General features: G+C 48.3%; 1 protein-coding gene across 3 annotated transcripts; it reads right to left on the bottom strand.

The window, feature by feature from the left end:
• Positions 1-1,755: 1,755 nt before the first annotated feature.
• Gas8 (growth arrest specific 8) lies at positions 1,756-21,722 on the bottom strand. 3 transcript variants are annotated; one of them, XM_038312666.1, is made up of 11 exons: positions 21,639-21,722; positions 20,007-20,093; positions 15,529-15,726; positions 14,326-14,532; positions 13,013-13,067; positions 11,910-12,115; positions 10,823-10,990; positions 10,344-10,430; positions 8,785-8,994; positions 3,480-3,545; positions 1,756-2,013 (listed from the first exon to the last, which is right to left on the bottom strand). In XM_038312666.1, the coding sequence occupies exons 1-11, from the start codon at positions 21,639-21,641 to the stop codon at positions 1,864-1,866; spliced, it is 1,437 nt and encodes a 478-aa protein (XP_038168594.1). In that variant the 5' UTR covers positions 21,642-21,722; the 3' UTR covers positions 1,756-1,863. The 3 variants fall into 3 exon arrangements, with proteins under 3 accessions (XP_038168594.1, XP_038168595.1, XP_038168596.1); XM_038312667.1 differs by having other exon boundaries at positions 15,529-15,758; positions 21,639-21,682; XM_038312668.1 differs by lacking the exons at positions 13,013-13,067; positions 15,529-15,726; positions 20,007-20,093; positions 21,639-21,722 and having other exon boundaries at positions 14,326-14,444.
• Positions 21,723-25,427: the final 3,705 nt, after the last annotated feature.

The following is a 25,427-nucleotide window of genomic DNA, read 5'->3' as shown; positions in this document are numbered from 1 at the left end:
GCGAAAGCGAGGGACGAGGGGCGGGGGCGCCTGGCAGAGCAGCCCCCGCACAGCACAACACTGCGTCCGTCTTTAGGAAGAGATCGCCACGCCCCCTCCACGCAGCGCACCCGGTGGAAGCAGTCTAAGAGCGAGCAGGCTCCTCCCACCCACTCCCGGGGATGGCCCGTACGCCCACCTGCGTGCCTGTGTGCCTGCTTGCCTGTGTGTAATGTGCAATGTGCGTGCTTATGGGAGTGGCCCCATGTGGCTGCACGTGTGGTCGTGTAGGCCACGTTAGGCGCCTTTGTGTTTGTGTGTGTGTGTGTTGTGCGTGCATGCTCGTGCGTCTGTGTGTCTGGGGTGTTGCCTGCTTTTGTGTCTGTCTGCTCGGGAGTGTGTGCATTCTCGCAAGCATGGTGTGTGTGTGCGTGTGTGTGCGTGTGTGTGCGTGTGTGTGCGCGCACGTTCGTGTGGGTCTGCATGTGCTGTGCGTGCATGCGTGTGTGGATGTGCGTCTGGGTGTCTACTACCTGCTTGTGTGTCTGTCTGTAGGCTCCGATCGCGTGCGTGCATACACGCGTGCTTGAGTGTGTTTCTGCGTACGCGAGTGTGTGTGTGTGTGTGTGCTTGTGCGCTGGCTCGAGTGCGTACGGGCATGCGCGCGTGCACGAGTGGCAGCGCCCACGCACTGGTGCCCTCTCGGGCTCGCTCGGCTGGTGGGCTTGTTTCCGGCGGGATGGGATGCCAGATGTCAACAGTTGGTTGCCTCCTGAACCCAACCTGAGGGGCCAAGGCCTGGGCGCAGGGATGGAATCTGTGAGGTGGAGGCCAAGCACCGAGGTCCAAGATGGGCATGGAGTCAAGAAGCTGGACGCTCAGGCGCTGTTCCACTAAGCCCTCAGGTGGAACCATCGATCACCCGGAGCCAAGGCGAGATGGCTGTGCTGTGCTGTGCTGTGTTGTGCTGTTTTGTGGGTTTCAGATGCCAGAGGGCAGCATCCTTATGACAGTCCTCAGCTCACAGTGTACCCGTACCTTTCTCCAATCCCTTGTCTAGCTACTGCCTCTGAAGCCTGTGGTTGTCTTCACATCCAGTCTTGGACTCTAGTTTCTATGGAGCTGTCCAAAGAGGACTCTCCCATCCTCAGTCCTCAGGAAGGTTCCATTGTCTCCTAACCTCCAGTTACAGCTGCTGCAATCTGCAGTTGAATTCTCCCAGGGTGTCCAAGACCAAGCAGTTCCTGTACTGAGGTAACTCACCGTCTTCCAGCCCCTTCTGGGTTTCTCTTAGGTTTTCACCATCACAAAGGAGATGGCACTGGTTAGTTCTTATCAATTTGATACAAGCTAGTCACTTCGAGTGAGGAGACGCCACCATCAGATGCCTGTGGTCAAGTCTGTGTGCCATTTTCTTGATTAATAATTGATGTGGAGTACCCAGCCCCCTGCGCCAGTGCCACCCCTGGGCAAAGTGGTCCTGAGCTGCGTAAGAAAAGTCGTGGAGAGGAGAGGTTGTGCAGAGCCTGGCCCAAAAAGGAAGTCTGCCAGTCTTCTCTGGTTGAGCTACCCAGCCAAATCAAGAGCATGGGCTTCATGCTCAGCAAAGGACACTGAGTCGCCCTCCTGCTGGAGAGGTTAGTACGCAGAGGTTGGAGGCAGGACTCAAAGGGGTAGATATGACACAAACCGGGCAGTACATGGAAGCAGGTAGACTAAGAGACCTTAGAAGCCTTGCAGGCACTTCTTCCCAACAAAGAAAGAGAATACAAAGGAAATATGGAAAAACTTTTATTGTTGATGAAGTCTGTTCTTGGAGTAGAACAGGTATCAATTGGAAAGTGAGGCAGGCCAAGTCTAAAGGCGGAAGCCCCCAGAAAGTGGCTATGTAGGGGCACCCACAAGCCCTGCAGGACCCTGTCCCAGTGTCTGTCCAATCACTGCTGTCTCCAGGGGCTTGAATCCCACATTGTCCAGAGGGATCCCGAAGGCCAGTAGCTTTGCCTCATATGTACGCAATAGGTCATTGTGGGCCTGAAAGAGAGAGAAATGTTAGGGAGGAAAGGAGTCCACTCCGGCCTGGGAACCACAGTGCTACAGCCCACCCAGAGGGAGCCTCCTCCCCGTGAAGGCTGGGGAGGAGATCTGGGCCAAGCATTTGTCCAAGGTTCTTCTGTGCTAGCAATGCTGATGACTTCATGACATTAACTCAAATCATTTACAACAAGGACTCCTGGCTCTTTAGCAGTGAGGGTCTCTGTCCCTTTCCTGCCAAGGTAGAATGGCATCTATTCCCCGCCTCTAGAGACCTTAGCACCCTCTAACTCCCCAGTGACTCTGAAGAGGCTACATATAGCCCTGGACCTCAGACATGGTGCTGTTGGGGCCAAAGACAAGTGACTTCCTCGTGAAGAGGGGGTTCTCTGATAATCAGGTTCTGATATTTGGAGTTTCGTTTCTATTTCTGTCTGGGAAAAGACTCCACCATGTAGCCCAGGCTGGCCAGAACTTGCTATTTCTCCTAGAACAGTTTAGCACTCAAACATCTCACTGCTTCAAGGGAAAGCCAGTTTTCTCCATGCAGCGTCACTGGGCACAGCGACCACACTCTAGGGCAGGTGCCTTGACCAGGGGTAGCTGGCCAACACAAGACGAACTCTCTCTCTCTCTCTCTCTCTCTCTCTCTCTCTCTCTCTCTTTCTCTCTCTCTCTCTGTGTGTGTGTGTGTGTGCTTTTTCTTGTGTTTGTTTTGGCACTTTTTTTTTTTTTGGTTTTTCGAGACAGGGTTTCTCTGTGTAGCCCTGGCTGTCCTGGAACTCAGAGATCTGACTGCCCCTGCCTCCAGAGTGCTGGGAAAAAGGCATGCACCACCACTGGTTGGCACTCCAGCCAAACAAATATGTTTAAAAACTAAAATCAGATGACATGAATGTCGTCATAAGGCCCTAAACAACTGAACAGGGATACAATGCCTTCCCCATAGAATTAAGCCACTTGTGGGGTGGCTGCTCTTGTTAAATCCTTGGCAAGACAGTGGACAAAGCACAGCAGGACAGTCCACCTAAGGACCATCTGGAGTCTGTGTGTACACACTAGCACAGAAGGGTGTGGCGCTGTCTTAGACTCTGAAGGAGTCCGAAAGGCTGAGAGCCAAACTGCAGCGGCACTCTCTGGAGAGGAGAGACTTAGCAAAGGAGGGCGAGGGAAAGACAGATCTGAACACAGCAGGAGACAGAGTCCTAAGTGTGTATCTGGCCAGACTATAAGCAACGCCAGGACAAGGTCACTCTCAGGCCCTTAGGCTATGAGGGCACACCACATGGAGATTATCACACCCACCTCCTGAATGAAGTATGTAGAAGAAATGAGAGAGGTCCTCAGAGCCCTTCATCCCTGATGCTCACAAGCTGAAGCTAGATACACAGGCAAAGCTCGATGGGAGGAGATAGCCCCGAGGGAGAAGGTGGGGCTCTGGGGGTGGGAGGTGGGATGAGCCATACCTTGCAGACCCGGGCCAGCTCATACTGTAAATCCTTGATGGTGGTATTCTTTGACTCTAGAACATCCTAAGGAGAGAGACAAAGGTGACTTTAATATTTGTCATCTGATAGACGTGGACAGGTGGACACTAGTCTAGGGGTTCCCTAAGGGTTGGAAAGGCTTAGGGAATAGCAGTAGGTCACCTCAGCCCATACATGTATCCACAGGAGCTGTCAGCAGGAAAGGTTTCCAAGGCATTAGCAAGAACAGCGACAAGGGACAGCAGTGGTGTCTCTGTATTGCCTACATTTTCACAAGGAAGCCCCAGACTGCCAAGGTCAACAACAGCAGCTGATCTGTGCATGTGACCTAAGACATGTGACATAGGACAGAGGTCGATATTGGGTGCAATAAAGGACTATTGCTCACCACCTTTTGTTTAGTTTTTGAGACAAGGTTTCTCTGTGTAGCCCTGGTTGTCCTGGAACTCACTCTGTAGGCCAGGCTGGTCTTGAAATCACAGAAATCCGCCTGCCTCTGCCTCTGCCTCCCAAGTGCTGTGAGATTAAAGGTGTGTACCACCACTGCCAAGCCTGTAGGGGTTTTCTCAATGGTTGATGCAGAGGGGCCCCACTCGCATGTGTGGTGCCATCCCTGGCAGGCGGTCCTGGATGGTACACCAGGGATGGGATAAGACAGCAGCCAGGGCAGCCAGGGCTACACAGAAATCCTCTCTCACAAAACAAAAAACAAACGAACAAACAAAAAAAAAAAAAGGCAAGCTGAGCAAATATGAGAAACAAGTCAGTAAACATCATTCCTCGTGGCTTCTGTTTCAATCCTTGCTTCCAGGTCCTGCTCTGACTTCCCTTGATGATGGACTATTATGTAGAAAAGTTAAGAGTAGGCAAAAGGTTCTGTCCTGACAGCAGCTCCCAAATACCCGGCAGCTGCTTCCCAAATTACCACACAGAGGCTTATAGTACTTATAAATGCTTGGTTTACCGGTAGCTCAGGCTTATTACTAGCTACCTCTTATACTTAAATCAACCCATAATTCTTATCTATGTTTAGCCATGTGGCTTGTTACCATTCCTCAGAATGGCATTCTCATCTTGCTTCCTCTGCATCTGGCTGGTGACTCTGTGACTCTGCCTTCTTCTTCCCACAATTCTCTTAGTCTGGTTGTCTCACCTATACTTACTGCCTTGCTACCAGCCAGTCAGCATTTTATTAAACCAATACAAGTGACAAATCTTTACAGTGTACAAACATTAATCCAAGAACTCGGGAGGCAGAGACAGGTGGATCTCTGTGAATTCAAGGCCAGCCTGGTCTACAGACTGAGTTCCAAAACAGCCAGGACTACATAGAGAGGCCCTGTCTCAAAAGCAAAAAGCAACAAAAACAACAAAACCCACTATCTCTTTGTCACTTCCATGAAAGGTTCTTACCTTTGTCCATAAATTGGAGTAGTAGTGACCAGGAGAGGCAGAGCTAACCCATAGTTAGAGCTAAATACACCCTGATCAGGATGGCCACAACTGAGAACCCCATGCCTCAGTTCCTTGATAGCAAAGGGAAGTAACTAGTACTGAGAGATAGCTCCTTCCTCCCCATTCCTGAGGTAGGATCATGTTTCCCTCCATGCCTCTACTCCAGTTGACCCGCTGCAACCTGGGACAGGGCACAGCAATGCAGAGATCAACCTCAGGGTCCCACTGCTGCCAAGGCCAAGAAGACCTACGGCCTGCAAACTGACCTACCAAGTAACCCACGTCATCACACACCTCTACCCATTGGACCAGGACCTACACCATAATGGCCTCAGACCTGAGTAGGCCCCAGACTGTAGTCCAACTGATTCATGATGGAGATGAGACACCATTCAGGCTGTAAAACTCAACATGTAAATAGTATCACTTGCCAAAACGAAAGCAAAGACCTAATCCATCAAATCCCATAATTCTGGGAAAGTCTTTTTGGTTTCTTTAGACATGCTTTAGCTGTTTTGTTAACTAAAATATGTAAACCTAAAGCATGGATTTTGTGCGTAAAGCTCATCCTGAGAAAGTTTTCTCAGTGCTACACTGGGATCCCAAACACCCAGAGCAGCCACCAGCCAGCCATCTAGTAAAGGCTTTCTTTCTTTCTTTCTTTCTTTCTTTCTTTCTTTCTTTCTTCTTTCTTTCTTTCTTTCTTTTTTTCTTTCTGTTTTTTTTTTCAACACAGGGTTTCTCTGTGTAACAGCCCTGGCCAGCCTGGAAATAATAACTTTGTAGAGCAGGTTGGCCTTGAACTGACAGAGATCCGCCTGCCTCTGCCTCCTGACTGCTGGGATTAAAGGCATGCACCACCATCACCCAGCTAATGAAGATTTTCTATTTGCTTAAATCCGTGTCCAAGCAGTCTTCTCTGGTAGCTACCCCACAAAACTACTCCTCTGTAAGTGAACTGCCCTCATTGCTGAGGAACATGGATGTCACCTTGGACTCTCCTGAACCATCTTCAGTCAGATAAAAGTCCTCTCGGGTCAGCCCCTTGACAAACTCTTGGGAGTTTCTGTCTCTCTTGCCCTTCATCAGTCCTGCTCCCTCACCCCTGCACTTCCCACTCAAGGTAGAACGGGCTCTTCTGATCCAGTTTCTATGCTCAGAACCTTCCATATTTCCATATTTCCACCGTCATTATACTCATCAGTCAAGTCTTTGCGATCACCTCAGTCTGCATCCCCAACTGCTGAGTACTCCCTAGGGTGGCTCAGCAAGGGGCTACCTGCAATGCCTAATGTTGCATGCCTCTGATCACAGGGACAGGAAGTACAGCAAACAGAACTGCTACATAGACTGACTTACACAAAGTTAGTCCTTTGAGCCTGAAGTCTGTAGTGAGAAACTGGCACTCATGTTCAGCTAACCTGTGTGCTGATAGCACAGTACTTCTCAGAATAGAACCTATCCACGAGCAGCTGCCGGTCTGCCTTTCTGCTGCAAGCACAGCACAAGCAAGAGAGAAGTCATGCACCCTCCTGCCCTAGAGGATCTGCTTTGTAAGCCCCCTTTACTGGGTCTGTTGGGGCTTCAGATACCAGATACAGTTGCTCACATCCTAGAAGCATCAGCAAATCTGGGAACAAAGCACCACACCTGTCTCCAAGGGACCCTGGGAAAGATAACCATAACTACTGGGGGCCAACCATAGTCTGGAAGCCATCAGTCACAGCAGCTAGCTGCTGCTCCTGTCAGCCAGACTCCCTCAGGCTGTGCCGCCCGCTCCTCCTATGTAAGGCAGGAGCAGAGAGCCCTGGCCATTGCTACAGCTTAGTGAGCAGGCGACAGGCAAGACTGGAAGTTCTGTCAGAGGTTCAGCCTCCTGATTTTCAGGTGTCAGGATTTTCTGTCCCATGGCAGCTGAAGTGCCACTTGTTTCATTTATCACTGTCCCCACCTAGAGTTCCCAGCACAGCACCATCACACGAATACGTGATGCTTGTAGCTCTGTTCAGACATCACTCCCCAGGGCCTAGGAGAGTGGCTAAGTTCCATGGCCACTGTGCACGACCCTCCTCATCGTCACTGCTCCAGTCCTAAGTCAGCATTCTGGGGTCCTCACAGTGGCAGAGCCTTTCCCTGTCTCAAGTAACAGAGGACCCTGGACTCATAGATTCTCAAATCAGCTTTCCCCCCCCCAGGTTACCTATGTTCTATTCAGTGACTAATGTTGCAGGACAATCTTTGTCTCTACCAAGGTACCTTCTGACTGGTTTAATAAAGAGTTGAATGGCAGGAAGACCAGGCGGGACTTCCAGGGAGATAGAGAGGAGCTGGGGGGTGCATAGTGGGGGAGAGAATCTGAGAGGTGGAATTCGCCAGCCAAACACAGAGGAAGTGGGACACACAGATCTGAGCAGAGGTAATGAGACACGTGGTAGAATATAGATTAATATAAATGGGTTAATTTAAGTTATAAGAGCTAGTTGGAAATAAGCCTATATAGTTATAGTTTTCCTTAGTTATGATAAAGTAGATACCAATATTATAACTGTAATTTTTTTTTTTTGAGACAAGGTTCTCTGTAGCTTTGGAGCCTGGCCTGGAACTAGCTGTTGTAGACTAGACTGTCCTCGAACTCACAGAGATCCACCTGCCTCTGCCTCCTGAGTGCTGGGATTAAAGGCGTGCGCCACCACCACCCAGTGTAACTGTAATTCTTGCTTGATACCTGCTTTGTTATATGTAATTTTACTATGTTAACGTTAAAACCTTCCTTTTCATTTAAACAGGAAAGGGAAGGTGATGTGAGATTTCCCTCTGTATGCGGTGAATACCATTGGTTAATAAAGAAATTGTCTTGGGCCTGTGCAGGGAATAGATGTAGGTGGGGAAAACTAAACTGAATGCTGGGAGGAAGAAGGAGGAGAGAGAGAGAAGCCATGTAGACCTGCCAGAAACAGATACTGGAACTTTTCCCAGTAAGCCACAGTCACGTGGCAATATACAGATTAATAGAAATGGGTTAAATTAATAAATTAATATCTAAGAGTTAGCCAAGTGGCGCGCGCCTTTAATCCCAGCACTCGGGAGGCAGAGGCAGGCGGATCTCTGTGAGTTCGAGACCAGCCTGGTCTACAAGAGCTAGTTCCAGGACAGGCTCCAAAGCCACAGAGAAACCCTGTCTCGAAAAACCAAAAAAAAAAAAAAAAAAAAAAAAAAAAAAAAGAGTTAGCCAATAAGAAGCTAGAGCTAATGGGCCAAGCAGTGATTTAAATAGTATGGTTTCTGTGTGATTATTTTCGGTCTGAGCTGCAGGGTGGCCAGGAAACAAATGGTCTCCTCTTGCAACAAGGCAAAGCTTTCATAATTAATAAGAAGTCCCCACGTCATTATTTGAGAGCTGGTGGTCCAAAGAAAGTCCAACTATAACTAAGGCTTGGCACACTCTGAGCCACAGCAAAACAGGAACACCAGAGATTCAGGTTAGGGTTTAGTGAGGGACTGGGACAGCTCAAGAGAGACCACAAAGCTGGGTGTGATATATATACTCTGAATGCCAACATTTGTGAGGCAGAGGAAGATGATCTCTATGCATTTGTTCCTGTCTCAAAAAAAGAGAGGTATGGGGTAGGGGGCAAAACTGCAAGAGGACAGACAGTTCCAGTGCCCAGAGGCCTGCAGCACATGCGCTGTTCTCAATGCAAAAACCATGGCAGCCCCTGACTTAATGAGGAGTCTCTGTGCTACTCAATAAGGCAAAGAGCAAGACTGAAGGGTCCACCATAAAAAAAACCAAACACCGTGCGTGCTCCAAGAGGCCATCAGGACCTACCTCAAGTTTGCGGGACACAAGCGTTAGTGCTGCGGGATCCAAGTTGGAGGCTGCCAGAACCTCGTTGAACTGCACCTCCCTCTTCTCCACAGCAGCATTCAGTGCCTGCAGTTTACGCTCCAACACGAGGTTCTTGAAGCCTGTCTTTTGCTGCACCTCCTGGATGGCCGCAGTGAACTTACGATAGAGCTCGTCTCTCTCCTGCTGCACCTGGGGACAATGAGTCTGGAGTGAGTAACAAGGACCTTCACATGAGATATCTCCTCAGGTAGAACCAGTTCCCACCCTGCCCTAAGTGTGCTGCTTATCTCAGTTAGGGCTCTGCTGGGATGAAACACCATCACCAAGCGACTTGGGAAGGAAAGGGTTTACTTGGCTCACACTTCTCCACTGTAATCCATCACTGAAGGAGTCAGGACAGGAGCTAAAACGGGGCAGGACCTGGAGGCAGGAGCTGATGCAGAGGCCGTGGAGGAGTGCTGCTTACTGGTTTGCTCAGCCTGCTTTCTTATAGAACCCAGGACCATCAGTACAGAAACAGCATCACATACAATGGGCTGGGCCCTCCCCAATCAATCATTAAGAAAATGCTTGCCAGGTGATGGTGGTGCACACCTTTAATCATAGAACTTGGGAGGCAGAGGCAGGTGGATCTCTGAGTTTGAGGCCAGCCTGATCTATAGGGAAAGTTTCAGGATGGCCAGAGCTGTTACACAGAGAAGCCCTGCCTTGAAAAACCACCCATCTCCCCGATGGGAAAAGCTGCAGTACAAACAAGGTGATATTTCATTCCTAACAGTAAGAGGGCTTTCACATAGCTAGAGAACAGGAAAGAGTCACACCAAATGTTTAGATTAGTGGCCTAGGAATTCAGGTTAAAGAGTGTGTTTGTTTTTGTTTCCTTATCAAAGTCATAAGATGCAATTATTAATTAATTAAGTTTGAGACAGAGTATCCTCATATAGTCCAGGGTGACGTTGAACCATGGACTTAGTTTATAGTTGTGTTCCACACTTGGCTTACCCCATGGTTTCTTTTTTTTTATTGGTATATTTTGTAGAAGGCCCCAAATCTCATAAGAACCAGGATTCCTGGTGGCCTATCAATTTGTGGAGGAGGCTTGGTCCCTGTGATTCCATCGGTGTTGTACATTTTTTAGTACTAACTGTTTCTGCCTATTCATTGTAAAGAAACCATGGAGAGCTGGGTGGTGGTGGCGCACGCCTTTAATCCCAGCACTTGGGAGGCAGAGGTAAGTGGATCTCTGAGTTTGAGCTCAGCCTGATCTACAGATCAAGTTCCAGCAGTCAGGCTACACAGAAAAACCCGTCTCAGACAACAAAAACAAACAAAAAGTTGTGTGCAAACACACCTATAATTCCAGCTATTCAGGAGGCTAAATTAGGAGATGCCAGATCCCAGGAGTTTACGACCAGGCTGAATGAAACAGTGAGACCCTATTTCCAAACAAACAAACAACAGAAGTGCAGATTAGGAGCAGGGAGGAGGGTGCGTCTCACCAGTCCAGAGCCCGGCCACGCCCCCGCCCGCCTGCTCACCTTGATGAACCTCTGCTCCAGCACCTCGTGCTCCCACTGCAGGTCTTTCAGCTCCTTCTCAACAACCTTTAAACGTGCCTTTGTGCACTGCAGGGAAATCAGAGAGCAGGGGACATAAAATACTTAGGATTCACAGACACTTACATACCACAGACTCCTGGAGAAAGCAAGATCAGAAAAAAAAAAAAAATAACCATCAGGCACAAGTGGCAGGAAGACTCCAGTAGCTGGGCCCCACTCAAGCTATAAGTGGAATGTGTGGAAAACAAGGGTCCCGTCTACAACAGTGCCTGCCTACTTACAGCTCCAGAGGAGCTCAAGAAAGAGAAGGTCCAGCATCACCATGTCCCCCTTTTTTGCATGAGTCCTGCTCACAGAGGACCTCAAGAAGACAATTCCCTCCTACACTTTCCCTCCTGGGCCCAGCAGGGAGGGAAAGAGGGTTCAGAGGAGGGGAAAGAATTCAGTAGGAAACTCACAATCAGGATGTGCTTGTCCCTTTCATAGCTCCCAATTCTCCTCTGCATCTCGTTCATCTCATCCTTCGCTTTCTGCAGAGGGTCTGCCAGCCGCCTGTTCTGCAGGGACACCTCCGCCATCTCCCTCTCCAGGTGTTCTTCTTTCTTCCGCATGTCCTCCATCTGCTCCTGTTAGCACAGTGCACATACAGGGGCTTGGCCTGGAAGCCCTGGCCGAACGCTCTCCATTTTATTGAGTGTTTGACATGTGTGTGAGCATGGGTGTGCACGCCACAGCACACTCGCGGAGGCTGGAGGACAGCTTTCAGGAGCTAATTCTCTCCTTCGGCTATGGGTTCTGGGCTACAGCCAGGGTCATCGGGTTTGCAGGGGAAGCTCTTTCACCAACTGAACCTCTCACTGACACTTGTTCTTCTAAGACAATGTCTCCCTAACCAGCCTAGGCTGGCTTTGTCCTGCCTCTACCTCCTAGCACTGGGATTTCAGGTTTGCACCACCATATCTGGTGATGGATACCCACAAGGAAAAACGGATCCTGAGGCACATACCTTTAATCTCAGCCCTCAGGAGGCAGAGGCAGGTGGATCTCTGAGAGTCTGAGGCCAGCCTGGTTACATAGCGAGTTCTAGGGCAGCTGGAACTACCCCATGAGGCCCTGTCACAAGCACGCTGAGGAGCAGGTCTTCTTTTATGGGTAAGCGGCAGCTTTGCAGTCACAAGCTCTGCTGAATTACACAAGAATAGAATGTCCATGCAGACTGACAGGGTGCGTTTGTTTAGACCAAAGGCAATTCTCTACTGTGGAAACCCTGCCAGTACTGACATGTCCAAAACGACCAAGCAGTGACTGATGGGATGGACCCGACACCGTTCTGTCAGCATTTACACACGATGACAACTGCCAGCTGCGGCCACACGTCAGTCAATGCACAGCACCTTCAGTAGCCCCGCCTAGGCATTTACGTGTCAGAACACCTTTAATTTTATCTGAGGGTAACAATCTTATTTTAGGAGGGAGTGTTAGATCTGGTGGGCCTGCAGACCGGGTCTGCGTCCCCAGGCCCTGTCTCCCAGACCACATCAGTACCTTGAGGGAATTGATCAGGGCCAGGTTGTTAAGAGTGATGTCATTGTAGTAGTTCTTGATGTCAGTGAAGGCTTCCTCATGGCGCTGCATGAGCGTGCTGATCTGCCCGTTCTTCCTCTCCTCCACCTCATGGATCTCAGTCTTTCTCCGCAGGTCCAGCTCATCTCTCAGCATCTTCATCTTCTTATCGTACTTGGCCTCAATTTCTGGAAGGCAGCAGCACACACAGCAGCTTAGAAAAACAGGTGACCCAAAGCCACGGGAAAAGATGGAACCAATAAACAGTGCTCGAGAATATGGGTCAGGGTCAGAATGGAGGCTGCGCAGGCAACCTGCCGGAGCCAGACAGGCTTTAGTGGAATGTTTCCTGCAAGTGACATAGTCAGCACATAGGCCCTACCAGCTCTCCTGTCTATGATACCTGATGACTGCAGCAGCTGTCCCACGCTACTCTCAGTGCACACTAACCACTGTGGCTGTCCAGTCACACACTGTAGGGCTCAGTCAATAAGCAGATGGACTTCAGACATGGAAGGCTTTTCAAGCCAGGAGCTAAGGAGACGCCTAAATAAAGTGCTGCATGCTGATGACAGCTCGCTTGAGACAGATGGAGATGTGAGCGCTGACCACAGCTCCTCAGGTTCACATGGGGATGAGCTTTTCTGTGGCTCTGAATGAATCTATTGGCTTCAGAAATATTCTCTAGCCGGGCGGCAGTGGCGCACGCCTTTAATCCCAGCACTCGGGAGGCAGAGGCAGCAGTAGCAGCTTCTCTGTGAGTTCGAGGCCAGCCTGGTCTACAAAGTGAGTTCCAGGACAGCCAGGGCTACACAGAGAAGTCTAAAAACAAACAAACAAAAAAAAAAACAAAAAACAAAACAAACAAAAAACCTAAAGTAAAAAAACCAAAAACTCTCTTTCTGTCTCTCTTCTCCTCACTATCTGTCTCCCCCCGCCCTCCCCGTGTGTGTGTGTGTGTGTGTGTGTGTGTGTGTGTGTGTTACTGAGCTCCTTTAATATGGTTTATGTGTCTCAAGTTACCAAGTAGTGATGGGAGGGGTTCCTCGACACCATCCTATACCCTGTACAACTGCGAAACTGACCTCGAACTTGCCTTTCAAAGTCATTTCGCATCTTGGTGATCTCCTCAGCATGTTTCTGTACAAATGAGAAGGGGGTGTTACTAGAAAGCCAGACAGAGAAACCCACGGCTCTACCACCTGTGGGGAAATGCAGTTTAATAACCCCTGTGCTATTGCTGCTTTCTGGATTCTCCTTACCTCCAAATCATAGAGTATGCCCAATAACATAGTTTGAGAACCTCCACATTTCATACATAACTCACTTCCCCAGGGGAGTCACCTCTGAATCTGACAGACAGTACAGACATGAGTACCGTACATGGCTTGGTTTCCTCATCCAACCTATGAAAAGCCAGAAACAGCAGCCACATCTACACGGGACAGCAGGCTCCTGCTAGCCTGCCTCACTATTGCTTAGAGCAGTATATAAGACAGTGATTATTTTGTTTTTTTGAGACAGGGTTTCTCTGTGTAGCCCTAGCTATCCTGGAACTCACTTTGTAGACAAAGCTAGCCTTGAACACTCCACCTGCCTCTGCCTCCTGTGTACCACCATGTCCAGCTCAGAGACTATTTTATTTTTTATTTTTATTTTTTTTATTTTTTATTTTTTTATTTTTTTTTGGTTTTTGGAGACAGGGTTTCCCTGTAGTTTCTAGAGCCTGTCCTGGAACTAGCTCTTGTAGACCAGGCTGGCCTTGAACTCAGAGATCCGCCTGCCTCTGCCTCCCGAGTGCTGGGCAGAGACTATTTTAATAAACAATTACATGAGACAATTTTTGTAAGATTTATCATTTAATTATTATTTCATTTTATGTGTGTATTATGTCTGCAGCATCTGCGAGCCTGGTGTATACGGAGGACAGAAGAGGGCATGGTGTCCTGGAGTCACACACAGTTGTGAATCACTGTGTGGGTGCTGGGAACTGAACTCAGGTCTTCTGTAAGAGCCACCAGTACTCTTAACCACTGAGCCAGCTCCATTTTTATTTTCTGTGTATGGGTATTTGGCCTACTTGTATGTCAGTATACTACATGTGTGTCTGGTGTTCACAAAAGCCAGAAGAAACTGTTGGATCCCCTGGAACTAGAGTTACGGATGGTTGTGAGCTGCCATGTGGGTGCTGGGAATTAAACCCACATCTTCTAGAAGAAGAGCCAGTGCTCTTAACTGTTAAACCATTTCTCCCACCCCTACATATAACAAATCTGAATAAGTTTTGCTAATGTCTTATTTGTTAAAAACATCTGATCATTTTTGCACAAAAACACAAGGCCCCAGATATCAAAGATGGTTCCCCATCTCCACAGCCGCCGCAGCACAGTGCACCTACCAGACGCAGGTTCTTGATCAGCACCTCGTTGGCCAGCTCCTGCTCCTTGAGCCCCACCTTCAGCGCCCGCATGTCCTTGCGCAGCGCGCCCTCCTGCGTGCGGTGCTCCTTCTGGGCCAGCTTCATGACAACAGTGCCCTCGGCCTTCACCTCCGCCAGGTTGTTCTGGTGCTCGTACAGCAGGTGCTTTACCTTCTGCTTGTACACCTGCAAGGGGCATAGGGTGGGCGCGCATGCTCATCTGCAGCTCGTCTGCAGCACCAGTGGCAGCGGAACTGTAGAGGGCAGCCTGCTTTGAGTCAGAGACCCAGGACCTGCAGGGCCTCTCCTGCTATGAGAAGGGATGAAACATCCGCTTCCCCTTTTCCTCCTCAGAGGCTGCTGGGAGGCTCTAATGGGAGCACAGTGGACACTGTGACAGGTCATTCAGTTAAAAAACAAATGAATAAAAATCAACACCTCATGTTTTTGTTTTGAGACAGGGTTTCCAGTAGCCCAGGCTGGTCTCACACGACTTACACAACGAAAGTCGGTGCTCCTGGCCCTCTTACATCCGCCTCCCAAGTGCTGGGGTCACAGCGTGTACCACCATACCCAGCTCTAGGTTTTCAGTACTTTCCATGTCTGGCTGAACTCACAGCTGCTCGTGGCACACCTGCACTTGGACCTTACCACAGTCATATTTCATCGGAGGAAGCGGTCCTCTTCTACAGAGCACACAGTGGCAGCAGTGCAGGAAGAGGTGGCTATTCATTCACCTAGTCCAGGTTAATCAACAATCGATGAAGGTGATCAATGGGGTGACAAATGACACAGCCAAATCACCTTTGCAACTTTCCTTTGACTCTTAGAAAAACTGCCTCAGCCAGGTGATGGTGGTGTACCTATCCAGCACTTGGGAGGCAGAGGCAGGCAGATCTCTATGAGTTCAAGGTCAGCCTGGTCTACAGAGTGAGTTCCAGGATGGCCAAGAGCTGTTATACAGAGAAACCCTGTCTCGAAACAAAACAAAACAGAAAGAAAAGAAAAGAAAAGAAAAGAAAAGAAAAGAAAAGAAAAGAAAAAACTGCCTCTGGTTCACAGTACAAAGAACACAAGCAATGGAGTTTATTCCCAAAGAAAAGCAGGAAGTGTCCCCCGGGACCCGTTTCTGTGCTGCTGCACCATAACGCCAGCGGGTACAGACAGACCAACTCCACTCACCTTGATCTCCACCTGGTGCCTCTCCTCTGCCTCCTCCATCTCACGGTCTTTGTTTCGAAGCTCAGCCTTCTTTTCCTCCAGCTGCCTTCTTGTGATCTCCCAGAAGGTGTGGATTTTGTCACGCTCTAGCTGAAAGTAGTTGCGCTCCTCTCGCTCCCGATCCAGCTCCTCCCGGATGCGGGCAACATGTTCCTCCACCTGGCCAGGCACAGGGCATCAAGTGAGGCGCCCTGCAGAAGCCCAGCCACCACCAGAGTGTGCGGGTCAAGGGAAGCAGGGAAGAAAAAGGGAGGGGGTTACCTTACTAAAGTTAAATACAAAGCAGGAATGCTCCAGAGACAGTAGACAGCAAAAGTTTCTTAAATTTGGAAAAGAATTACAAAACAATTAAAACTGTTCAGCAACTCCTGGATTCTTTTAAGAAATTTCTCAAGGCAGGCAGTGGTGACGCATGCCTTTAATCCCAGCACTTTAAAGACAGAGGCCAGCCTGGTCTACAGAGTGAGTTCCAGAATAGCCAGGACTGTTTCATAGAGAAACCCTGTTTCAAAACATCAACAAACAAACAAACAAAAAAGAAAAAGAAACACAGGCATTATTTTTGTCAACAATACTAGTATTCCCATTGTTATTAACTATAAAACACTTTTAAAAAATTTATTTATTTATTATGTATACAGTGTTCTGCCTGTCTGTATGCTTGCTGGACATGAAGAGGTCACCAGGTCTCATTACAGATGGTTGTGAGCCACCATGTGGTTGCTGGGAATTGAATTCAGGACCTCTGGAAGAGCAGTCAGTGCTCTTAACCTCTGAGCCATCTCTCCAGCCCCCAAAAACACTTTAAAAGGAAATAATATACAATTTTAAACAGGAAAATGGTTGAAAATTGGAATACACCGGGTGGCAGTGGTGCACGCCTTTAATCCCAGCACTTGGGAGGCAGAGACAAGTGAATCTCTGCAAGTTTCAGGCCAGCATGGTCTATAAGAGCTAGTTCCAGGACAGCTAGGGCTGGCTGCACAGAGAAACCCTGTCTCAAAAAACCAAAAAAGAAAAGAAAAAAAAGAAAAAAATTAGAGCACATCAACTGTAAGAGATATAAAAATTACACAGAAGCACATAATTTTAGCATTAAAGATTAAAATAAAAATAAAGACCACTGGAAACACTACTTAAAAATTATACAACAGACTCTGTCCAGAGCCAATTATAAATCTGCAAATAGGTTAAGGAGGAAAGTAGGGCAGGCTTCCGGTGTTCTCGGGCCCTCGCTTCCCGCGAGAATGAGTTATGTTTAGGCACAGCCCCAGGACAGCTGCGGTGCAGTATTTTCTCTTTCAAGATACATTCCACACATGGAAGCCATATCTTCCGTTTCAATAAACAAGACAAAAAGCAGCCAAGGGGCTCTGAGGAAGGATGCTAGGCAGGGGCTAGGTGCCTATGGGTGCACACGGCACCGCAGAATCTGCCCAGCCTCAGTGGTGACATGCACACTGGCAGCGTCCGACAGTGCTCTCACATCAAGGGCCTTTGCTGTCCCTCCAACAGTCACAGAGTCCTGTTGGCTTAGTGTGAGAGTTTGTCACCAGCTGCTATTTGGATTTCTTATAAATATCCAAATTTCTAACTTCTCTTGAAAAATCAAAAAGCTAAGAACACCAGAGTTCAGGGGCTGGAGAGATGGCTCAGCAGTTAAGAGCACTGGCTGCTCTTCCAGAGGACCAGGGTTCAATTCCCAGCACCCACATGGCAGCTAACAGCTGTCTGTAACTCCAAGATCTGACACCCTACATACCTGCAAGCAAAACACCAATGCAAATAAAATAAAAATAAATTATACAGCCGGGCGGTGGTGGCGCAGCCTTTAATCCCAGCCCTCGGGAGGAAGAGGCAGGCAGATCTCTAAGTTTGAGGCCAGCCTGGTCTACAGAGCTAGTTCCAGGACAGGCTCCAAAGCTACAGAGAAACCCTGTCTCGAAAGAGAGAGAGAGGGAGAGAGAGAGAGAGAGAGGGAGAGAGAGAGAGAAAAGAAATTATCCAGAACACAAAGATAAAGAAGACTTACTGAAACGCTGCAAACGGGCAGCAGGAAGTTCCTAGAGAGAGCTCTCATGGCTGAAAGAAGGTGCAACTTTTTATGGTAGTTGAGGGGGAAGTTATTTGATTTTTATCTCATCAGCCATTTGTGTGGGATCCATATCTGGGTACACGGGGTTGAGGGGACATCACACTGTCTTGTATGTAGTAAATTTATAGCACAGATTGTTTTTCTTGAGACTGGCCAGCAGTGTATGGTACCCCAAGTCATTAGGAGTTAGGCTCCGGCTGTCTACGTATGCTATCACACACATCACTAGGAGGCAGGCACCAAGTGGCCATGCATGGTTGCTAAGTATGGAAATTTTCCTCTTATTTTTTAGTCTTTTGCCTCTAAAATCACTAATACTCGAGCCAGGTCCAACTCCAATTTTAGCTTATATCACTCTCTGAATCTCCTTCATATTATCTTAAACTATTAAAATAGTAAGTCTTGGGTTGAGAGATGACTCAGAGGTTAAGAGCACTGGCTGCTCTTCCAGAGGTCCTGAGTTCAATTCCCACCAACCACATGGGGCTCACAGCCATCTGTAGTGAGATCTGGTGCCCTCTTCTGACATGCAGGTAATGCAGGCAGAACACTGAATACATAAATAAATAAAGAACACTGAATACATAAATAAATAAGTAAACATTAGAAAAATAAAATAGTAAGTCTTATTAACACAACTGCATATAACCCTCCAGTCTTGTGTCAAAACCTCACAGCACAGCCATCATCCACACAGACCCAGGTGGATACACCGTTTGCCACATGTTGTAGCTGTCAAGAGCCTTGTTAAGTTTTCTAATTATGTTCTCTAGCCTTTTACATCAATATATATAAAATAATTTGTATAAGGACATAACCTCCCCAAGTTCAATCTTCAACACTACCAAAAGATACAATAAAGACATCATCCCAGAATCAGGAATATAGCTCAGTGGTAGAGCATGTGCCTTAACAAAAATTAAATAAAGGAAGAAAACCTCCCCCCAAACTAAGCACAGGCAATAAGAAAGAGACAGCTCCAACAGAGCTACTCCTTGTTGGAAGTGTTGTCAAAAACAAAACAGCAACGGGCCAGCAAAATTATTCAGCAGGTAAAGGTACCTGGTGCGCAGCCTGAAAACCTGAGTTCAGTCCCAGACCCTACCTTGTGGAGGGAAAGAACAACTCATACAAAAGAAATAACAATAACTTTAAAAAGAGTGGATGATTAATCAGATGGAGACAGTGTAATTTTAGGTAAATCATGTTCCTTTTTTTTTAAAAGCAATCTTTTCTCATTTTACATACCAATCCCAGTTCCTACCTCCTCCCCTCCTCCAGCTCCCCACGTCCCCTCCCCTCCCCTCCCCCCTACCCCATCCACTCCCCAGAGAGTGGTAGGGCTTCCCATGGGGAGTCAACAAAGTCTGGCACATCACTCTGAGGCAGGACCAAGGTCCTCTCCACCCTATATCTAGGTTGACCAAGGTATCCCTTCAACGAGAATGGGCTCCAAAAAGCCAGTTCAAGCACTAGGTTTCTTGCTAGCTCTGTAATGGCTTCTTCAATCAAGATATTTCTTTCCTTGCTCTTCCTCTCTGTCCTTCCCCCATCTCGGCCATCCCATTCCCTCATGCTCTCCCCAACCCCCGCCAATCATGTTCCTTCTAAAACTTTTATCCTTTCTTCCTCCTCCTCTTCCTCCTCTTCCTCCTCCCCCTCCTCCTCCCCCCTCCTCCTCTTCCTCCTCTTCCTCCTCCTCCTCCCCCTCCTCCTCTTCCTCCTCTTCCTCCTCATTCTTCTCCCCCTCCTCCTCCTCCTCCCCCCCCCTCTTCCTCCTCCCCCTCCTCCTCCTTCTTCCTCCCCCCTCCTCCCCCCCCCCTCCTTCTTCTATTTTGGATTTTTGAAACAGATACTCTCTCTGTAGTCTGGCTGTCCTGGAACTGCCTATGTAGATTAGACTGGCCTTAAACTCACAGAGATCCACTGCCTCTCAAGGCATGAGCCATCACAGTAGGCTGAAAACTTGCCTTTTGCTATAATGTTTACTGGCAAACAAAGAATGGCATATATGTATTATCACATATGTATCAGCTCTATGAACAATGGGTACATAAAAAAGGTAAAAATAAAAGAAAAATACACAAAGTTAAAAATAACAATTAAGTTCCAGGGCTGGGGGGGACTCCTTCCAAGTTCCTATTAAAAAGTTTCTTCACATGGACATATTGCATTTTTAAAAACATGCAATGTGGGGGTGGGGGTGGAAACTGCAGACTTAGGATAAGCATGTTACACTCAGACAGACAGAGAGGAGACGGGCAAGCAGAAGAGCGGGTGGGTTGCCAACACATCTGCAGCAGTGCCCACCCTAGGGCCAGACATCCAGAAGGGCTGTGCTCACCTGCTCCTTGGTCATGTCCTCTGGTGCGAGCCCATCCACAATCTGGTTGCCCTTGGCTTTGCCTTTCTTCCCTTTCTTTTTGGGTGCCTGTGTTTGAGGAAGAGATGACTGAGTAAGTAAAGGCTACTCTCTCGAATGCCATCCCCCATAACTTACGGTTTGCTTCCACGGGCATTATGGGAGGGTGCACCTGCCGAGAACTAAGGCCTCTGCTAGTTCACACACTGCTCACCGGAGCTCTCATCTGGAGGGCGTCACTGTACTGACCTCCCCAGTCACGGCCTGTGACCGTGTGCATGGGGAAGGGGATATCATTAACACATTTGGAGAAACACAGAGAAGAAATCCTCCTCTTCAGAAGAGAACACTTTCTCTTTCCAAAAGGGAAAGAAAGGATTTGCTCCAAAGCCATTCATTCCTGGGAAAAGGGCAAGGATTTCTTTGGCGTGGCAAAAATTAATTAATTTAATTAAATAAAAAAATTCACTCAGGAGAAGGGGTTGAGGGAAGGAATATGGGGAAAGAAAGCTAAAATTAAGGTGCTTTTGAGGGGTAGTATGGAAACCTAAAATAAAATTTAAAAAAAAACTTATCTGAGCTAAAAAATGGAGGAACACACACCGCAGGCCACCCTGCAGTATGTTGGCTATCATGCCTCACAACCACCATAGGAATGCACGCAAGAAACTTACCATGTAATAGAGAATTAGCCTTCTAGCTAAGATCGAGTTCTTATCGGTGTATATGTAGGAAAGAGTGACCTCAGAGCAATGACCAAACCTGAGGCTCGTTTCTTCCAAATCAAAAACTACAGAGAGCTCTAGTCAGGAGTGAGCACGCTCTAGTCGTGCGTGTCTGTAAATGTGTTTCCAGCAGAAACTGCTCACAAGGGTCCTGCTTTATTTTAGCGGTGTGGTAAGGTCATAAAAGCTTTCAGGGAAAATTCAACAGCAGTTACTATTCACGATGTTTCCAGTCAGGAGCTCCCCCAGGGAGAAGTCACCCCGTCAGCTGATGACCCGCCTCCTGGCACACCTGCCAAGAGACTGCACTAATGCCAACACCTGTGTCCGAAGGAGAAGGTCCTCATTATATGAGGAAGGTCTAAGGAGCCCGAGGTCTCCGCAATCCAAGGTGATACGCTGATCACCTATGACACTCGGCCCTCTCTAACATCCCTAGTAGAGAGGGACCTTAGCCACCGTGGGATGCATCAGGTTCTCCACCTCAGAGACGGTTCCTAGGGTTTCTCCTGAACCGGACTCTGCTCCCTGTGGACCTTAAGTGCCTCAGAGCCCATATGAAGTGGAATCCTAGATCCCCAGGACTTGGCAGACTCAGCTTCCGACTTCTGGAGAGCTTGAACACCAGGCTCTCAGTCTGGCCAGTTCGACGACCAGCCCCGAGAACAGAAGGGGCAAACCTTAGTTCAAGTGCATGCAGGCCCCGGAATCCTGGCCTCCCCAAACTGGGACCTCACGGAAGCGCCCAGTTCTCCATTCTAGTCATCCAAAACTGCAGGCCGCTACGCCCGGGCCTCCCAGTCCCCGGGACCCAACCCTATCCGCATTTCGGAGCGAAAATCTCCCTGTTCTCTGTGCAGTGGAGACCCAGAGCACCGGCCGGACTCACCATGCTGCCAGCAGTCCCGCACCGCCACTACTCCGGGATAGGCGATGGTCTGCGGAGGCTGCGCTGTCTCCCGGCAACCCGAACGAGATCCCGCGCTGGTTTCCAAATCCTCGCGAGACTCTCCTCAGAGCCACCGCCCCACCCACCCCCAGGGACCTCGACAACGCGGAGTGCGTCCCTAACGACGCACCAGAAGAAGAGATAAACAGCTGGGAGCTGCCGGATGTTGCCTTCATTTTATTGCTGGTCTCCTTCCCGCTAGAACTTGAGCTACAAAAGAGATGACTATGGTTCATTCGGCTCTCCAGATTCTACATGGCGGGCATTTCGGGAAGAATAGATAAAGGAGAGAATGTCTAATTAATCTGCCACCCAAGCTCAGTTCCCAAATTGGATTCAAATATGAGCTTGTCCCGCTTGTGAAAATTCCTTTCACAGGCTTCCCTGATGAGACTGAAAACACATAGCCGAACTTCCAGAAACTCTGAAAGAAAAAGGCTGGGAGTGTTATCTTATGCCTGTAATTGCTGCCCTGGGAAAGCTGAGGGGGAAACTGCCTGGGTTGGAAGCTAGCCTGGGCTACATAGTTTTAGTTTTAATCCAGCCAGAGCTACACACCAAGATCTTGGCTCAAATAGGGGGGTAGGCGCGGCAAGAGGAAAAAGGTGGCCTGGCAGGACTGGGGCTGCATGAAATTCAGTAGCAGAGCTCTTGCAGAGCCATGCTGAGTGTCGTGGTTTCCGTCCCCAGAAACAGAAGGGGCAGCAAGTCATACTTCCCTGTGTGCTTTGTGGATGAAGATTCCACAACCATAACTGGATGTGTCTGCATCCAACCAAGAGAGAAAGGCTCCCCCAGTCAAGGGGATCAGACATAGCAGCGAGTTCCTCTTGTCTGCCTCCCTCCCCCGCCCCACAGAGATTCTTGGGAAAAGAAAGGCTATCTGGAAGAAGAGTACAGAAGCTTTGTGAGCCTCTAACAGTTAGTGACTTACTTACAGTAAACCTTAACAAAGCTAGCATGACTGCCAGACTGCCAGAACTCTTAGGTGAGCACAGAGGGGAGAGGGCTTAGGAGTCTCCCAGAGATTTGACATGAGGCAGTGAAGTAACACAGTCAAGTAATTGTTTAGCACTTACCCACAGCACAACAGGCGCTTCACATGGATTTGCAGTTTTGCTTCGTTAGTCTACTGGGGAATCCTGAACTAAATAAATGTACCAGCAACTCCTTTCAGCTGGCCCGTGGTAGTGCAAGCCTTGAGTCCCCAGAACGTTGGCAGGCAGAGGCAGCCAGACCTCCCAGTTCGAGGCCAGCCTGGCCTGAACAGAGTGCTTTCCAGGACAGCCAGAGCTACACAGGGAAACTGTCAAAAAACCAAAACAACTAAACAAAAAACAACAACACCTAAAAAAGCTGCAGAGAAACCCTGTCTCGAAAAACCAAAAAAAAAAAAAAAGAAAAGAAAAGAAAAAACAACAACACCTTTCAGCAAAAAGGACAAGAATAGGAAAACTAGTTCAGATAACATAGATAGGGTTTCTGTTTGCCAGAAATTGACAGAACAGCTTGACTTTTCAGTGTGGGATTACAATGATGAACAGCTTGGGGAGCACAGGCTGGAGATTCCCTAGGATTCAACAAGACCCACCCAGATAAGGGTGGCTCATGCAGAATTTAGGTCATAATATTCAGAAAAGAGCCTTTTCTTCACACCTACAGCTTAAGAACGTTCTGTTATTTGTTTGTTTTGGTTTTTCTTTTGTTTTTGTTTTTTTGTTTTTCGAGGCAGGGTTTCTCTGTGTAACCGCCCTGGCTGTCCTGGAGCTAGCTCTGTAGACCAGGCTGGCCTTGAACTCACAGAGATCCGTCTGCCTCTGCCTCCCGAGTGCTGGGATTAAACCACCACTGCCCAGCCAGAAAGTTTTAGTCAACACCAAGCAGTGCAGTTCAGAAGGCCAGACACATGACATCAGTGTCCTGAAAAATCCTAGAGCAAACGTTGATACCCACAAATCAACTAACCAATCCTCTAAGGTTTGGCTCCTCTCAAAACCAGTTGGTTGACTAAGTAAGCTACCATAGTCCGCTGCATCGACACACTGAAGGCATAGATACTGGTTTGACAAAACTGGTCTTTATCTTAGAAGTAAATGTTGAAATATTCGAAAATGAAATGAATGATGAGATGTGTATAGAAATTTGCTTCAGAACAATTAAGTGTAGAGGAAGGTGACTGAACACAGAGAAGGTCACTTATAACCTGGTTACTTGTTGGGTTGAGGTTATAGGTGGGCATATGATGCCATTCTCCCTACTGTGTGTTTTGAGAAGGTCCTTCATGGAAATGCAAAGATAAAACAGACGCTGGCTCAAAAATCATACCACCTGTCAGTAACGAACATGGAAATCTTTGACAAGAGCCTGTTCCTATCTTTCATCTATCTTTCAAACGGAAAGCACCATTAAACAAAAATTGCTGTTAACAGATACTGACTGTGGGCTGGAGCGATGGCTCAGCGGTCAAGAGCACTGATTGCTCTTCCAGAAGACCTCGGTTCAATTCCCAACACCCATGTGGCAGCTCACAACTGTCTGACACCCTCACACACAGACAAACATGCAGGCAAGACACCAGTGCACATAAAATAAAAAAATAAATATATAAACCTACTGGCTGTGTAACAAGGAACCCTAGAGCACAGAGACAATACAGTCAGTACCTAACCGGTTTTGCTCATGAATCTGAAACTTAGCTATGACTTAGTGGGGCAGCCTACCCCGCCCCCTACCCCCTGCCCCGCCCCCTACCCCCTGCCCCGCCCCCTACCCCGCCCCCTTATCATTCTCTTCCTGGAAAACTCAAAAGTAGCTTTTAGAACCACCTGAGCATAGTCAGGCCAGCTGTTGGCCGGGATCTCAAAGAGATTGCCAGTCAGAAAGTACACAAGTGAAGTCTGGGTAGCCTGGCTTTCGCACTACATGGTGACCTGGTTTTTACAGGAGCCTTCCAAGGAAGCTGGACTTTTCTTATGACCTAGCCTTGGATGTCACATGGTATCACATCTACCGTTCTCCACTGGCTGATGCAGTCACAGGCTCTGACAACACTGAAGTGTCTTGATGGGAATGGTTCCGGAAGGATCACATCCAGTGCTTTGGGTTTGTTTGTTGAGACAGGGTCCCATGTAGCCGAGGCTGACCTCAGAGCTGCTGTGTAAGAGAGGATGAGCTTGAACTCCGGTTCCCCCTGCCTTCACCTGTGAAGTGTTGGGATTCTAAGTGTGTAGCCCCATGGTTGGAAAACACAACATTGCTGCCCCAGCTGACTAGGAATGACCTATGCCCAAACACTATCGTCAGTGATCACCAAGGTGGTCAATGGTCTCTTGTGCTAACCCTGTACCCTAGCTTTGCCCCAGGCAGGGCACTAATGACCAAGAATAACCATTTACTCAGCTAGTCCTGGTGGGGGGTGGACTTCAGAGGGCCTTAACTGGCAGGTAGGTGTTTCCTGTTTTGTAAACTAAAGAAAAGCAGAACTATTAATTTTCTGGGACTGGCCTTAGGCTCAAAGGCCACAGACTACCTAGGGTCCACTAGATCTGGGCAGAAAGCCAGAGCTTTCACTCCGATCTACTGAATGGATGAAGATGTTTGACCTCTGCCCTTCTAGCCATCCATTTGCCCAACGCAAGACCAAATTTATCCATCAGTTCACCCCTCTCAGGATAACTAACCTATCCTCCCTGATAATTTGCTTTAAGTTGGGCTTTCTGACTTCTATCC

Source organism: Arvicola amphibius, chromosome 15, assembly GCF_903992535.2.
Source record: "Arvicola amphibius chromosome 15, mArvAmp1.2, whole genome shotgun sequence".
Lineage (NCBI taxonomy): Eukaryota > Metazoa > Chordata > Mammalia > Rodentia > Cricetidae > Arvicola > Arvicola amphibius.
The sequence above is the reverse complement of the archived record's forward strand: the minus strand, read 5'-3'. Positions and strand labels throughout refer to the sequence as shown.

What these genes read in the sequence shown, in the direction of transcription:
- Gas8 (XM_038312666.1), bottom strand. An exon ending in CTTTGAAAGGCAAGTTCGAG is followed by an intron (nt 12,116 to 13,012) that starts GTCAGTTTCGCA and finishes GCTGCCTTCCAG; the next exon opens with AAATTGAGGCCAAGTACGAT. An exon ending in AGCTGGCCCGGGTCTGCAAG is followed by an intron (nt 2,014 to 3,479) that starts GTATGGCTCATC and finishes TCTCTCTTTCAG; the next exon opens with GCCCACAATGACCTATTGCG.